The following is a 13,504-nucleotide window of genomic DNA, read 5'->3' on the forward strand; positions in this document are numbered from 1 at the left end:
CAATATACCAGAATAGTGACTAAATGAAAATTTAGTTTCTTTGTCCTACATAAAGACAAAATGAACTCTGCACTGAATATAATCACAATTACATTGCACATTGCCTATTGTCAATTTCTTCATGCTGCATCAGACATTGAGATTTGCATTTTATAATTCAAACTATCAGGATGGTGGTAATAGTAATCAATTGAAGTTTTTGTTTTGTTTTATGATGGCATTCCTCAAGAACAAGAACTCACCAAAACAGTAGGAGAGGTGTAATTAAAGATAATAAAAAGTTTTGGTACCTCAAAAGTGTCCTTGAATTTCCTTGTCTTAGTTTGTGTTTCAGGTTAAAGTACCTTTCATATAACTAACACTGTGAGACTTACTCGCCCCAAAGTGCTCTCATGTCTTAGTAATCATGCAATTAACTGCGATCAGCAGCCCCATACGCATAGCGACCAGCAGTCCCATACGCATAGCGTAATCGGGCTTCGCATTGTAGCATTCAGGATCATGACAGATTTAGTATCGCAGGGTAAATGTCAACTTAAAATCCCATAAATTCTTCAATTTGAAGACTTACCAATTAACTTGAAGTATTGAAAACAGGCTTCGGGCAACGTTTGGTTCTGCCTATAGTCCCTTTCTGTTCGAATTGATGACTGAATGTGACTCGGTCGACAGGACCTTAGGAGAGCTACATACAGTACACTGAATACTACAGCCAGTGCATGCGAACACATCACATGCACACAAATTTCAAATCCATGAACGGATAAGAGGTTTGTGTGCGCATGCGCTGGCCATGGTATCCAGTGTATGTAGCTCTCCCAAGGTCCTCTCGACCGAGTCACATTCAGTCATCAATTCGAACAGAAAGGGACTATTGGCAGAACCAAACGTTGTTCGAAGCCTGTTTTCAATACTTCAACTTAATTGGTAAGTCTTCAAATCGAAAAAAATTTTGGATTTTAAGTTGACATTTACCCGCGATACTAATTCTGTCATGATCCTGAATGCTACAATGCGAAGCCCCATTACGCTATGCGTATGAGGCTGCTGGTCGCAGTTAGCTATGCGTACAATGGGCTGCACGCTGCTGGTCGCAGTCAGTGGTTTCGTACAATATTTATCGACGCTGGTCAGCGTCGGCTCTGGTACGAAACCATTATTGCGTGATTACTAAGACATGAGAGCACTTTGGGGCGAGTAATTCTCACAGACAACGTACTTTAACATGAAACACAAACCAAGACAAGGAAATTCAGGGAAGCTTTTGAGGTACCAAAACTTTTTATTATCTTTAATATATATTTACATACTGTTGATTTATACCATTGTTTGATAATGCTAACTATATTGCATTAATTGTCTTTATGAATAGTAACAGACTAGGTTGTCATCTCTTGGTCTATCTTATACAGAAATGGGTTCAATGTAACTTGAAATGTCATCCTATATCAACTTGAATACAGTGTATTTCGACAGTCAGGGTATAGCCACAGTGTCATGATCACTAATCAATAACAAGCAGTGTATTGTACATCTAGACCCTCAAGACCTACACATACTGTAGTTGCCAACTACATGTTAGTAAAATTTAGTAACAATTAGTACTGTTAATAACATGTGTAACTACCATTTTGGCTGTGTGAAATTCAGAGTATTTGTAATGTTCTGTGTATTGTCTGCCTCTATGCAAAACAACCCACTGTTGATTATTAAAGTAATTTTCGTAAGAATGATTACTATAAAAGTGGTTTCTTTCGCGGTGGTTTTATTGTCGCGCTTTTCGCGCTTTGAGGTTGAACCGCGAATTTAACATCACACGAAAATGTTTTGAACTCGTTGCTTGTTACAACGCTATCATTACCGACCGCGAATTTAAACACACGCGAAAAAGTCGGCACCGATGGAAACCGCGAAAGTTTCTGTACGCGAAAGAAACCACTTTTACAGTAGTAAATTGTAATACAGATGTTGGCAGCTATGCCTACATGTACATGTCTTAGTCTACAAGGATGATGTGCTATGCTTGCATGTGTGTGGATCAGATGTGCCTCGTTGATCAAGGCTATTGGTAAATGGAACATCTAGCACCACAGTATGCAGTTTTGCAATGTGAATCCATTAGAATTTACAGCGTATAATACTTGTAGGATAAATAGGGCATTGAACTAAGTGGGGAAAGTAACTTTCAATTTAAAACCCCGTAATGAGTGAAACAATGAATGTAGGTGAAAAAACAGGCAAAGAAGGGTAGCAAGGTCTATCAATTTAGAGGTTATTAAAGATATGATTTTTCTCTGAATTATTGAGTGCCGATTAGAAATCACGTTTCTGATGTGTTATTTTACTGCCGTGATTTGCGGTCCTGACATCCAGACTGCCCCATTCCCCCCATCACCCCTCCATCTCTCCCTGCCCCCTCCTCCCCGCCCCCCTTTCTGCCTCTCATGAGGTGATATGATGTTGACTCATTCTGCGTCATCCATGGGTAGCATGCTGGTACATACACACTGTTCATGATCGTGATGCTATGCCTCGTATGTAGTGTCATCACTTCTGATGTGGTATTTGTATAAGTGTATATATTCACTGTATGCATGCATGAGCATCACTGTCAAGATATGATGTATGTGTGTTTGTATTTGTGTCTCTGAGCCCCTCCCTTGTGGAAAATCTCCATCTCGTCATTATGACGTTGTCGTCATCCGCCCGCCCCCTAGCTCTTCCGGTGGAGATGCCAGCTGGATTGCTTTACAGGAGGCGGGTTGACTACATGGACTAGAAGAAGAGGGCTTTGTGTTTATGTTGCGACTGTCCTGGCATCCACTAACATTATAAACATTTTACAATTATCTTGTCGTAGAGTGTATTGTGGTTTTTTAATCTGATGTGAACATGATGTGACTGAAGATTTGTTTGCCTATGATAGGCTTAATGCTATAAGTGGAATTCTGATAATATTCTTTTTTCTTTTGTTGAATTGGATTACATACATCAGACAAAACATATTATTAATGATATGAATTTGTCTGCATATTTAACATCCAAACAGTACTTATCCATGTTTGCAGGGGCGGATCCAGGGAGGACCACAACCGGCGCACGCCCCCCCCTTTATTTTTTGTTGAAACAAAAGAAATAAAAAGAAAAAATGGGGGGAGGGGTGCGTGCGCCCCCCTTTAATTTTGTAAACACGCCCCCTTTTTACGGAATTCCTGGATCCGGCCCTGTGTTTGTGTAGCGCACCTTGTTTCTATCTACGTACCTCAAAGGGTTCTGGAAGCATTATTACAGTTCAATTCCTCAGCATATTTTGCAGCTGTCATATGCCAGAATATTTGTGTGCTTGGGCAAATGATGCTACAACTTCGAAGTATTGCACATAGAAACTAATGTTTAATAGATGCACTGTAATCTGTACATCTTTCTTTTGTAATAGATGCCATAGGTTAATCTTTATTTTGCACTTGCCTTTAGTGCAAATTTTGGCTGTCCAAAGCAGACTTTAACATTTTGATGGAACTGTCTTTTTTATTTTGTTTTGAAGGAACTGTCTATCATTTTTCCCTCACAAAGTGGGGTAAAAATGAGGGAGAAAATACAGGTGTGCACAAAAGTGAGGAATTGTGGTATGGTGCCTGAAATAGCATACTGACTTGCTCTTGTTGAAGCCAGCTGCATATAACAGGCAATGAGGTCATGTTTTTCATGAAGTCTTCTGCCTGGTGCCTGGAAATACAACTGTTTAAAAATCTTATTATGTCCTGACTTAATGATGCTGAAATTTATTCCTTGGGTCCCAGCCAGGATACAAATGATATTTGTGGATATTGTCCATATTCTCAATCAAAGGCAATAGTCATGTTACTGATCTAATTACAAGTGTATGTGTGAATGCACATGCAATACAAACAAAACCTTATTCATCAGTACATTGATATTACATAGCATTTGAAATGAAAAATCCTTTCCACATTGGGATTTTTGGGAAATAGATTTTTTAACTCTTTCTAAAGGAAGGTAGATATAGCCTATAATAGCCAAATACAATGTATTTTGCTTCAGCATTAAAATATGAATGCTTTCATTTCCTTATTTTTTTTTTCTGCAACAGTGTGTGCAAATTGATATTGGCATGCAAGGTACAAGTGCACAATTGAAATGAGATACATATTTTTGTAATACACACCATTCAAGAAAGCATTAAATACCTACTGTACAAACGATGAAATTTTTTTTTGTCACCTGTGATAGATAAACAGTGCATACATGGGGCAAAGTCTGGAAAATAGATTTCAGTGAAAGTCAGGTGGCTCATCCTTTGTAGTGTATTTTATGAGGATAGCGACTGATTAGTCAGTGAGACAGGTGAAAAGTACACTGTCACTATTTTCTTTGCCCTATCGAATTCTGGGTTTGTTTCCTCTTGATCTGAAAATCACCCCCCCCCCCAAAAAAAAAGAAAAAAGTGTGCATTATTCAGTACATTTCTCACAAGTCTCACCAGTCTGTCTCTGTGCATCTAATGTAATAGACTGAAATGTCACAGGGTCTTGGTTTTTGTAATTATTTAGCAATCCTGCCAGAAATCTAATGTACTATTGAAGATTTGCCAATTAATATGCTACACATTGTTTCTATTTACTGTACAAGCTCTTATTTTCGTGAGGGTTTAATTTTCATGAATTTCGTGATTCACTATTCTCGTGAAAATGTTACCTAGCACTAGGGTGATAGTGCACTCACAATAGCCTGGTTATCAATTCGTGAAAACAATATCGTGGGAAATTGTCTGTGACCTCTTCATTTGCGAAAAAATATCTGTATGCGAAATAACAGCTTACAATGTCTCCTCTTAAGACCCCTTTCAGTCCCTTGTATTATCTTGATATTGTAATATTGGCTAGGTTTGTATACATGTCTAGTCGAATACATATAATAAATTATGTAAATACACATTCCCACCAGCTCCCACCTCCCTGTTCCCACAATGGTCCATGTGGCCTGTGGAAGACATTAACATTTGTAGAAGATGGAATGAATTTTAGAGGATCTGATGTGTTTCTAGGCAAGGATACTTGGAGGATGAATGCTGTGAGGATTTTGTTTGTTGCTGTTTTCCCCTTCCAGAGTTGAGAGCCAAAAGGGCTTAATGCCGTGCATAGTCTGTGGCATTAATGTCCTCCTGTTATTCTGTGGACAATTTTGATCTTGTTTTTCTCTGAATTCATAATAGAGAATGGTTAGTATGCAAGTTTTGTTACTACATGTATTATTCTCACAATGTATCATTATACAGTTCATTTTTTTTTGGTTTTGTTTATGAGTGCAGTTATGAGTTATTAATGACTTGAAATGCATCTATGGTTTACCCGAATGTACTCACATTTTACAGGTCATAGCTATGTGGTAGCCATATAAAACATGTGATTGGTTGCGATGTATGAAATGAGTTGTTGATTTGCAGTGCTCTGTAAAATATCCAGTAAAATGAAAATCTTGTTACTTATGCAACTATTGAAGACTTGCTAAGTTTAGTATTATAGGCAGCAAAATATATCAAACGTTCCCTTTTTTCCTTCATGCAACTATTGACTTACATATTCCCATATCTTGGTCCGATGTAAATCCCACCCATTCAGTGCCATCGTTGAGCAGTACTTGCTGGAGAAGTCTCGCGTCGTGTCGCAGGCGACCAACGAGCGGAACTACCACGTCTTCTACTACCTCCTGAAGGGGGCCACGGACACCGAGAGGGAAACACTCTGGCTGGAGGACCCCAAGGAATACTACTATCTCAACCAGGTAAAGGCTGCGTTTATCTATTACACTTGAGAGAGAAAATCATGTTTCAAAACGCGTTTGGAATGGTGTTTGCGAACGTGGTTTGAAATACAATTCTGAGGGTGTCACGTTTATCTAACCATCATACAATCGCGATTCGAGTGTTGTCACTGCACAGCTACTTTGTGCCGTTCAACCCGGGAAGTAATGTTCAACTGCGTACCAGCAAACATGCCTCATCAGTCACACACAAATAATGGGTAGAGAGCACAACCTGAAACAGCTCGGATTTGACCTTGAGATATAAACACGTTTCAAAACGGCATTGCATTTTCCAATCTACTCACAGAACGGCAATCGTGGTCTCAAACGTGTTTCAAAATGCCGTTTCTTAACGCGTTTGAAAACACTGCTGCGTTTATCTAACCCCTGAAAATTCCTCAAATGCGTTTAGGATCGTGATTCTGCCTCAGAAGAATTTTAGATAAACGCAGCCAATGACACACGTCTGATATATGCTGCCAATCATCAACTCTATGCCTTGTAAAGCTCATATTTGCAAACCAAATTCTGTTTCTGATTGGTATGATTGAAAGGAAAATTTCCCCGAGTGTATAATGTGGACTTAGTTTCTTCATGAATAGTGAACATTCCCTGAACTTGGTACTGAGAGATCTATAAAAAAAAGCAAATATCATTTATTCTTAGTGCCTCCTGGTAAAGTAAAGTCAAGTGCTTTTCATCAAATTATCAGATTTTTTTTTAAAAGTGAAGTTCTTTTTACATTTTTAGTATCTTTTTACTATTATGGTAACATAGATTGTTGTCAAGTGCTATGTAGAGAGGGCAGCACATTGTATCCTTGGGGCAAATTTTACCTTTGATGAGTCTTACAGTAGATTCTGACTCCATGCTGGACCAGGACATTGCCAAAACCTAAGAAAACATACACACAAACAACGAAACTCCAGGCAGGTTGTACACGCGATCCAAGGAGGTATGTGATCTTGAGATACCTCCTCAATATGTAACCTACTATCCAAAATTTGTTGTGAGCTTTACTCTGGCATAGTGATGTGCACTGTGACCCTCACAGCAGTCAATATTTTGTTAGCTGCCACTTTAAACAAGTAGTCCCCCCCCCCCCCCCCCCCCAGCACTTTGGTCTGAATATGGTAGGATCAGTGGTTGAAACACTTAACTATTGATACAAGGATATGTACTTGTGATGATAATGAAAGTGAAAGTCATGCATCGTCTGGCCCAAGCCCCAACAACCTTCCCACTACTAAGTATTCCCCCCCCCTTCTTCATTACCAACAAAAGGTCACATGTAGCTGGTACAATTTATGTGCTCATTAACCCGTTGAGGACGAGTCCCGAGTATACTTGGTCAGGTGTCTATGAGAAATGCGTGTTGTAGCAAAATCAGTCCGTCCTCAAAGGGTTAATATAGAATGAACTTGGGTAGGTGTTAAATGAAACATACTTTTTTGTATGTTTCTTGATGAGAAATCTTCACTCAATAAACTACTGTTTTCTTTGAATCCTTCAAATATCTTGTCATTGATGGTAAATTTATAATTTAAGTTATAGAGGCTTTATCAAATGGGTGATTTTGAATGGAATTTGTTGGATAAAGATTTAAGCAGGATTAGTTTGAAGACATTAAAAAGTTTTGAACTTGTGAATAACCATCAAGTTAATATATGCATGTCAAAGTAGATTCATTTGCATAAAACTTTTGATGTTTTGCTAGAAAACAGGAAAAGATGTTGCTATTCCAAATGCATGACAAGGAATCATGCCAGCAATTTCTGTGGTCTTTTAGCACCTGTTAGAACATAACTTTCCTTTTGGAAATTGATGAAAATATAAAGAAAATACTTATTTGTGAGATTGTGTAAGTAGGTACCGTTTGGTGTGCAATGTGATAGTATAATCATCAAAAGTATGATGTGTCCATATAAAGTAATCATTATACCTACATTCAGATTGTCATAAATTATGCAAATATATCTCATATGTTATAATTCTTGTATTGTAAAATAATAGAAGTTTTCGTCTGATTCAGAAGAGAATTCGCTTTCTTATGCATCACAATTCCTTTGAACACTTCATAATCAGTGACAGTGTATTTGATATGATAATTCCACATGGACTATATATAAAGCAGCAGAGTCGATTACAAGCGTGACTCTAATTTTTAGTGCATTTGCAGGTTGTGCTTTTAGGGGGGGGGGCATTTTGTTTGTAAAGAGGAAAAAAGGGTAGATTTGCTTAGATTATTCTACTCCACAAAATGTTAAATGCAAAATATACAACAAAGCCACTGGCTGTAAATCCCATGCAGCTGCACAGCGGCATACTGTATGTGTAGCTACCGAAACTCTGTGTGTGATATACACAGAGTTTATGTATAACGAAGACATGCTGTGTGGATGCTTTTACCCAAGAGGGTGTGTTTAACTTGTCTTTAATTGAAAGCAAATTAGAAGAATGTTGACATGGGGGGAGTCATGTTTTGCATAATGTCCTAATTGAGAGTATCCTGCTGGCTGGCTGCTCGACTGCAAACTGCTAACAGAGCTCTTGTGTTTGGTTGCGTCCGATGCTAGCTCTGCTCCATACATTCGCGTGAAGGCCGACATAGATAGAGAGAATGGGCTGATGAAACGTGGAGTTCTGTCATTATTCCATTAAAGATGACAAATTTATCATCAGATCTCATCAGTGTAACAGTTATTCCTCACCGTCGTGCACATAATTTCTCTCTCCCTCCCTGCTCTCCCTCGCCGCCCCCCCTCTCTCAATATCTTCCTTTGCCATACAATATGTGTGTCAGTGTGTGACATGTTCGCTCTTTCTTTCTCTTCTCATCTTTTCTGTACAGTATGGTTATTTACTGCTGTGACTACAGGTGTATGTATGTATTTGTGTGTCTGTGTGTCTGTCCTGTCTGTCTGTCGCTCTCTATAGCTCCCTCCCCCTCTGTGTCTTTCTATCTACATCTTCTACATGTACATGTACATGAAAACACATTGTACATGCAGGCCTACATCACAGCATGACCGTTTTCTACACATGGGTTTTTCATTCATTGAAACGTATGGCACAATGTGCCTGGTTGATACCATTTTCTCCTGGTTGATACCATTTTCTGACTATTTCTAGTCACCTGAAGCGAACCACGAGGGGTCGGCATCATTCACCTGTTTTCTGGGGGGCGTTTCATCAGTGAGTTCGTCGGAGGTTTTCACCGACAAATTTTGCTATCAGCCAATCAGACGCAAGGATTTCAATAGCTTTAAACAGTTGTCAGTGTAAATCACTGACAAAAATTTTCATGAAACGGTCCCCTGGTGTTGGTGGGTAGGGGGACCACTTCACCGGATTAGCACCCTGCTCTTTGCAATGGATGAATGAAGTGGGATGGGTTAAACTTATTAACTAATTGTATGATGAGAAAATGCTGGGTATCCATAGCTACCTAAAATTAGGAAGGGCTAAAGCTAGGTTGATCTGTCCCGCTGGCCCCTTAATTATCTCTGTAATAAGTGTCATTATTGGTTGATGTTGCACATGGTAAATTACTGATACAAGAAAGATATAAACTCCAATATATTTTCCCTTCTCTTCATGGTGGTCATGTGCGCTCACTTGTGTTTCAAGTATGTTTGTGTATGTGTGTATGATTCCTGGGTGTACAATATGTTTGTGTAGCTTTCATATGTTTACGAAACATAGGTTATAATTTCCCATCCTCTTTACAGCAATGTCAAATGTCTCGTTATCCTTCAGTTTCATGAGATACAACTTTATATTTTAGGCAGAAACAAAGGCATGTTGATCTGATTTTTAGCTCACCTGAGCCAAAGGCTCAAGTGAGCTATTGCGATCGCCCTTCGTCCGGCGTCCGTCGTGCGTCGTGCGTCGTGCGTCGTGCGTCGTCCGTCGTCCGTCGTCCGTCGTCCGTCGTCCGTCGTGCGTCGTGCGTAAACTTTTTACATTTTCATCTTCTTCTTGAAAACCCCAAGACCGATTTTCATCAAACTTGGCAGGTAGCATCCCTAGGGGGTTAGGAACTCAATTTGTTAAAATGGGCACCATGCCCCACCCAGGGGGCCCCCAGGGGGGCCCAAACCCCCCAAAATTAAGGAATCTGTAAAAATCTTCTTCTCTAGAACCAGAAGTGATAGAGCTAAGTTAATACTATGAGTTAGTACATTGATGACTGTAGTTTCAAGTTTGTTCATGGCAGAATCAGGGGTGCCCCCCTTGGGACCCAGGGGAGGGGGGTGGGGAAGGGTTCTAATGGGGCCTAAATTGTACATTTTCATCTTCTTCTTGAGAACCCCATGACCCATTTTCACCAAACTTGGCAGGTAGCATCCCTAGGGGGTTAGGAACTCAATTTGTTAAAATGGGCACCATGCCCCACCCAGGGGGCCCTCAGGGGGCCCAAGCCCCCCAAAATTAAGGATTCTGCAAAAATCTTCTTCTCTAGAACCAGAAGTGATAGTGCTTAGTTAATACTATGAGTTAGTACATTGATGACTGTAGTTTCAAGTTTGTTCATGGCAGAATCAGGGGTGCCCCCCTTGGGACCCAGGGGAGGGGGTGAGGAGGGGTCCTAATGGGGCCTAAATTGTACATTTTTATCGTCTTCTTGAGAACCCCATGACCCATTTTCACCAAACTTGGCAGGTAGCATCCCTAGGGGGTTAGGATCTCAATTTGTTAAAATGGGCACCATGCCCCACCCAGGGGGCCCCCAGGGGTCCCAAACCCCCCAAATGAAGGAATCTTTATAAATCTTCTCTAGAATCAGAAGTTATAGAGCTGAGATAATACTATGAGTGATTACATTAATGACTGTAGTTTCAAGTTTGTTCATAGGAGATCCAGGGGTGCCCCTCTTGGGTAGGGGGGGGGGGGGTGGTTGGAAGGGTCCAAATGGGGGCCTGAATTGTACATTTTCATCTTCTTCCTGAAAACCTCATGATGGATTTTTGTCAAACTTGGCAGGTAGCATCCCTAGGGGGTCAGGATCTCAATTTATCAAAATGGGCACCATGCCCCACCCAGAGGGCCCCAGGGGGCCCCAATCCCCCCAAATTAAGGAATCTTAAAAAAAATTGGGCCTTTATTGTACATTTTCATCTTCTACTTGAGAATGCCTGGTCAAATTTTGGTAGAGCTGTGAATAATTTAGGTTAGTGACTGCGTGAAAGGTGAACTTGCGATACTCAGGTGAGCGCTAGACCCGCGGGTCTCTTGTTTAAAATGTCCCTATGCTTTCCAGAAGATTCCCCATAGAACAGTATAGAGTGAGTGTATGGCATTTCCATTTCCCATAATCAAAGGGTAAAGTTCTGCAATGCATTAGTCTTTTTTTTTTATTTGGGGGGGGGGGGGGGGGGCGATAGGGGGGTATGTGTTAATGATATAACAATTCTGAAAAAAAATTGTGAATAAAGCAAATATACATGTAGTATGATTGATTGCTATGCTAACTTCATTTGTGACCCGCTACAACAAAATGGTCCTAAAGTCGCGCACGGTCAAAGCCGTGAAAATCGAGTTTGAAGTCAGAGCATCAAAATTGGTCAAAACTTACGATTTTCTGAATTTGACATATTATTAGAGTCTGACATGTCTTCTATCGTCTGTCGAAATTTTGAAGCAAAATGATGAAAGGAAAGACCAAAAAATAGCGTTTTTCTGGGCCATGTTTTTTGGCGTTTCAACGAAGCATAAACTGGTTCGAACATTTGGATTGAACGCCACAGATAGGCTCCGCCCCTAACAACGACCAGAGCGATCTCATTGGTCAGTTTGCTGCTTGCCGCTAACCGAAGCGTGAAGCTCGCACACTGCCTAGTCGACTGGTGCGTGCTGGCAGGGTGCGCTATGCCCAGCCGCTTCTCCTGGCATCCTGGTCACTGATTGGTCGGTGAGGAGACCGCCGACGCTGTGTTTGAATGAGCATTTCGGGGGTTGCTAGGGCTTACCTTCTATTGTCCGGAGGTGAATACTGACTTGCGTGTCCCTTGATCGTGATTGCGTCGCAAGGAGATCTTTTAGGGCGCTTTTCTCGAAACAGTGATTTCCCAGACGTCTCGACATGCTCTCTTTTAAACATCGATATCTCCACAGCAGATTATTTTTATAAGATGTGTTATATATCAATTTAAAGCAGAAAGATTAGGAAATTGTGTCATGCAATTTTCAAATAATCGGCCTCACCCGACTTTAGGATCATTTTGTCGTAGCGGGTCACATTTATAGAAGTTATACAGTGTAACCTGAAATATGAACTATTCCATCCATGTCAGGTAATATCACAATGTAAAATGAGAGTTAAAAAAAGTACTGTATGTGGAATTGAAGTAAACAGACAAGGGAAGGGCTTAAAAGAATTGGGCATTCTATGAATGAATATATATAGAGAGATTCTGCGTTGTGTGTCAGGTGACATGATGTAATTCTCTGAAAGCTTATGTTGTCAAAAGTGATGTATTACAGTTTTTTCCTACTTTCTGGAAGTAAGAGTTCAAAAAATATGTAAAATCACTCTCCCAAAATAACTGTTTTGATGACTTTGCAAAAAAAAAGAAAAAAAAAAAGAGAGAGAAAATACAAAATGAAAAAAGTCTAAGAGTCATTTCAGTCCTCTTTAGAGTTGGCTCAGAATTTTGAGTTGCTTTTCACATCTGACTTGCAGAGCAAATGTTACACCCAGGAAGGCGTAGACGAGGCCTACGAGTTTGGACGTCTTAAGCAGTCCATGGAGATGGTTGGATTTTCCAAGGAAACGATGAAAAGGTAAGATGATAACATTTGGCTTGCCCAAAAGAGGAATGGGAAAAAAAAGGATGACAGAAAATTAGGATTGAACATTATAAGATTTTTCATTACTACTTTACCCTACTGATGTTGTCATCAGATTTAATTCCGTGAACTCATTAATAATATTCATTCATACAATTTCTGTGTATTTTGCTGTTAAAGTTGTCTGAAGCGTAAAGTTGAAAATATTACAGGTACATGTACATCATGTGTGCAAATTTGGTGTATATATATATATATTTTTTTTTTTTTTTTTTCAATGTGATGTTATATCACAAAAGGGTCACAGACTTACAATCTGAGAAAACTGTGGTATGATATGGCCAAATTTGAGCATCCTAGAAAGTTGTGAAATTCAAACACTCTTTGTTATATTAAATTCAAATGGACCACGTACATTTCTATGATGTGAGATATTAACCTGTTGGACTGAATTCACAATTGTGATTGAAATCAGACCAATAGGTATGAGACAAGAAATAAGGGTACTTTACCTCTCGTCTTTTTAGCTCACCTGGGCCAAACGTCTCAAGGTGCACTATTGTGATCGTTAACCATCTGGCATCTGCAAAGTTGGGTCGTCTGCTGTCTGTTGTGTGTAAACCTTTTTTACATTTTCAGCTTCTTCTTTTCAAAAACTATAATGCCTGCATTTGACCAAACTTGACAGGAATCATGGGGGGGGGGGGGGATTTTACTTTGCCTGAGTGGTGGCCGCTGCCCCATAGGGGTTCCAGGGCAGATCCCAAATACCCCAAATTTGGAGGGTGTTGCTCAAGGAGCCTACAGCAATCACCAAATCTCAAGATTTTTTTAAAAAGAGTTTGCTTTATCGTGTGGAGTGCCGTAAAGGTGAAGTGCGTTGCTCAGG

The 13,504-nt window shown here is 39.9% G+C and overlaps 1 protein-coding gene across 1 annotated transcript in view; it reads left to right on the top strand.

The window, feature by feature from the left end:
* Positions 1 to 13,504, top strand: part of LOC139721050 (unconventional myosin-IXb-like) — an 84,585-nt gene that overhangs the window by 16,150 nt on the left and 54,931 nt on the right. The window contains exons 4-5 of the mRNA XM_071632380.1: positions 5,640 to 5,802; positions 12,509 to 12,609. Of these exons, the coding sequence (XP_071488481.1) occupies positions 5,640 to 5,802; positions 12,509 to 12,609 (264 nt within the window). The remainder of the gene's footprint in view (positions 1 to 5,639; positions 5,803 to 12,508; positions 12,610 to 13,504) is intronic.

Source organism: Diadema antillarum, unplaced genomic scaffold (assembly GCF_040938485.1).
Source record: "Diadema antillarum isolate AM-2024a unplaced genomic scaffold, OU_Dant_1.0 scf00000137, whole genome shotgun sequence".
Taxonomy (NCBI): Eukaryota; Metazoa; Echinodermata; class Echinoidea; order Diadematoida; family Diadematidae; genus Diadema; species Diadema antillarum.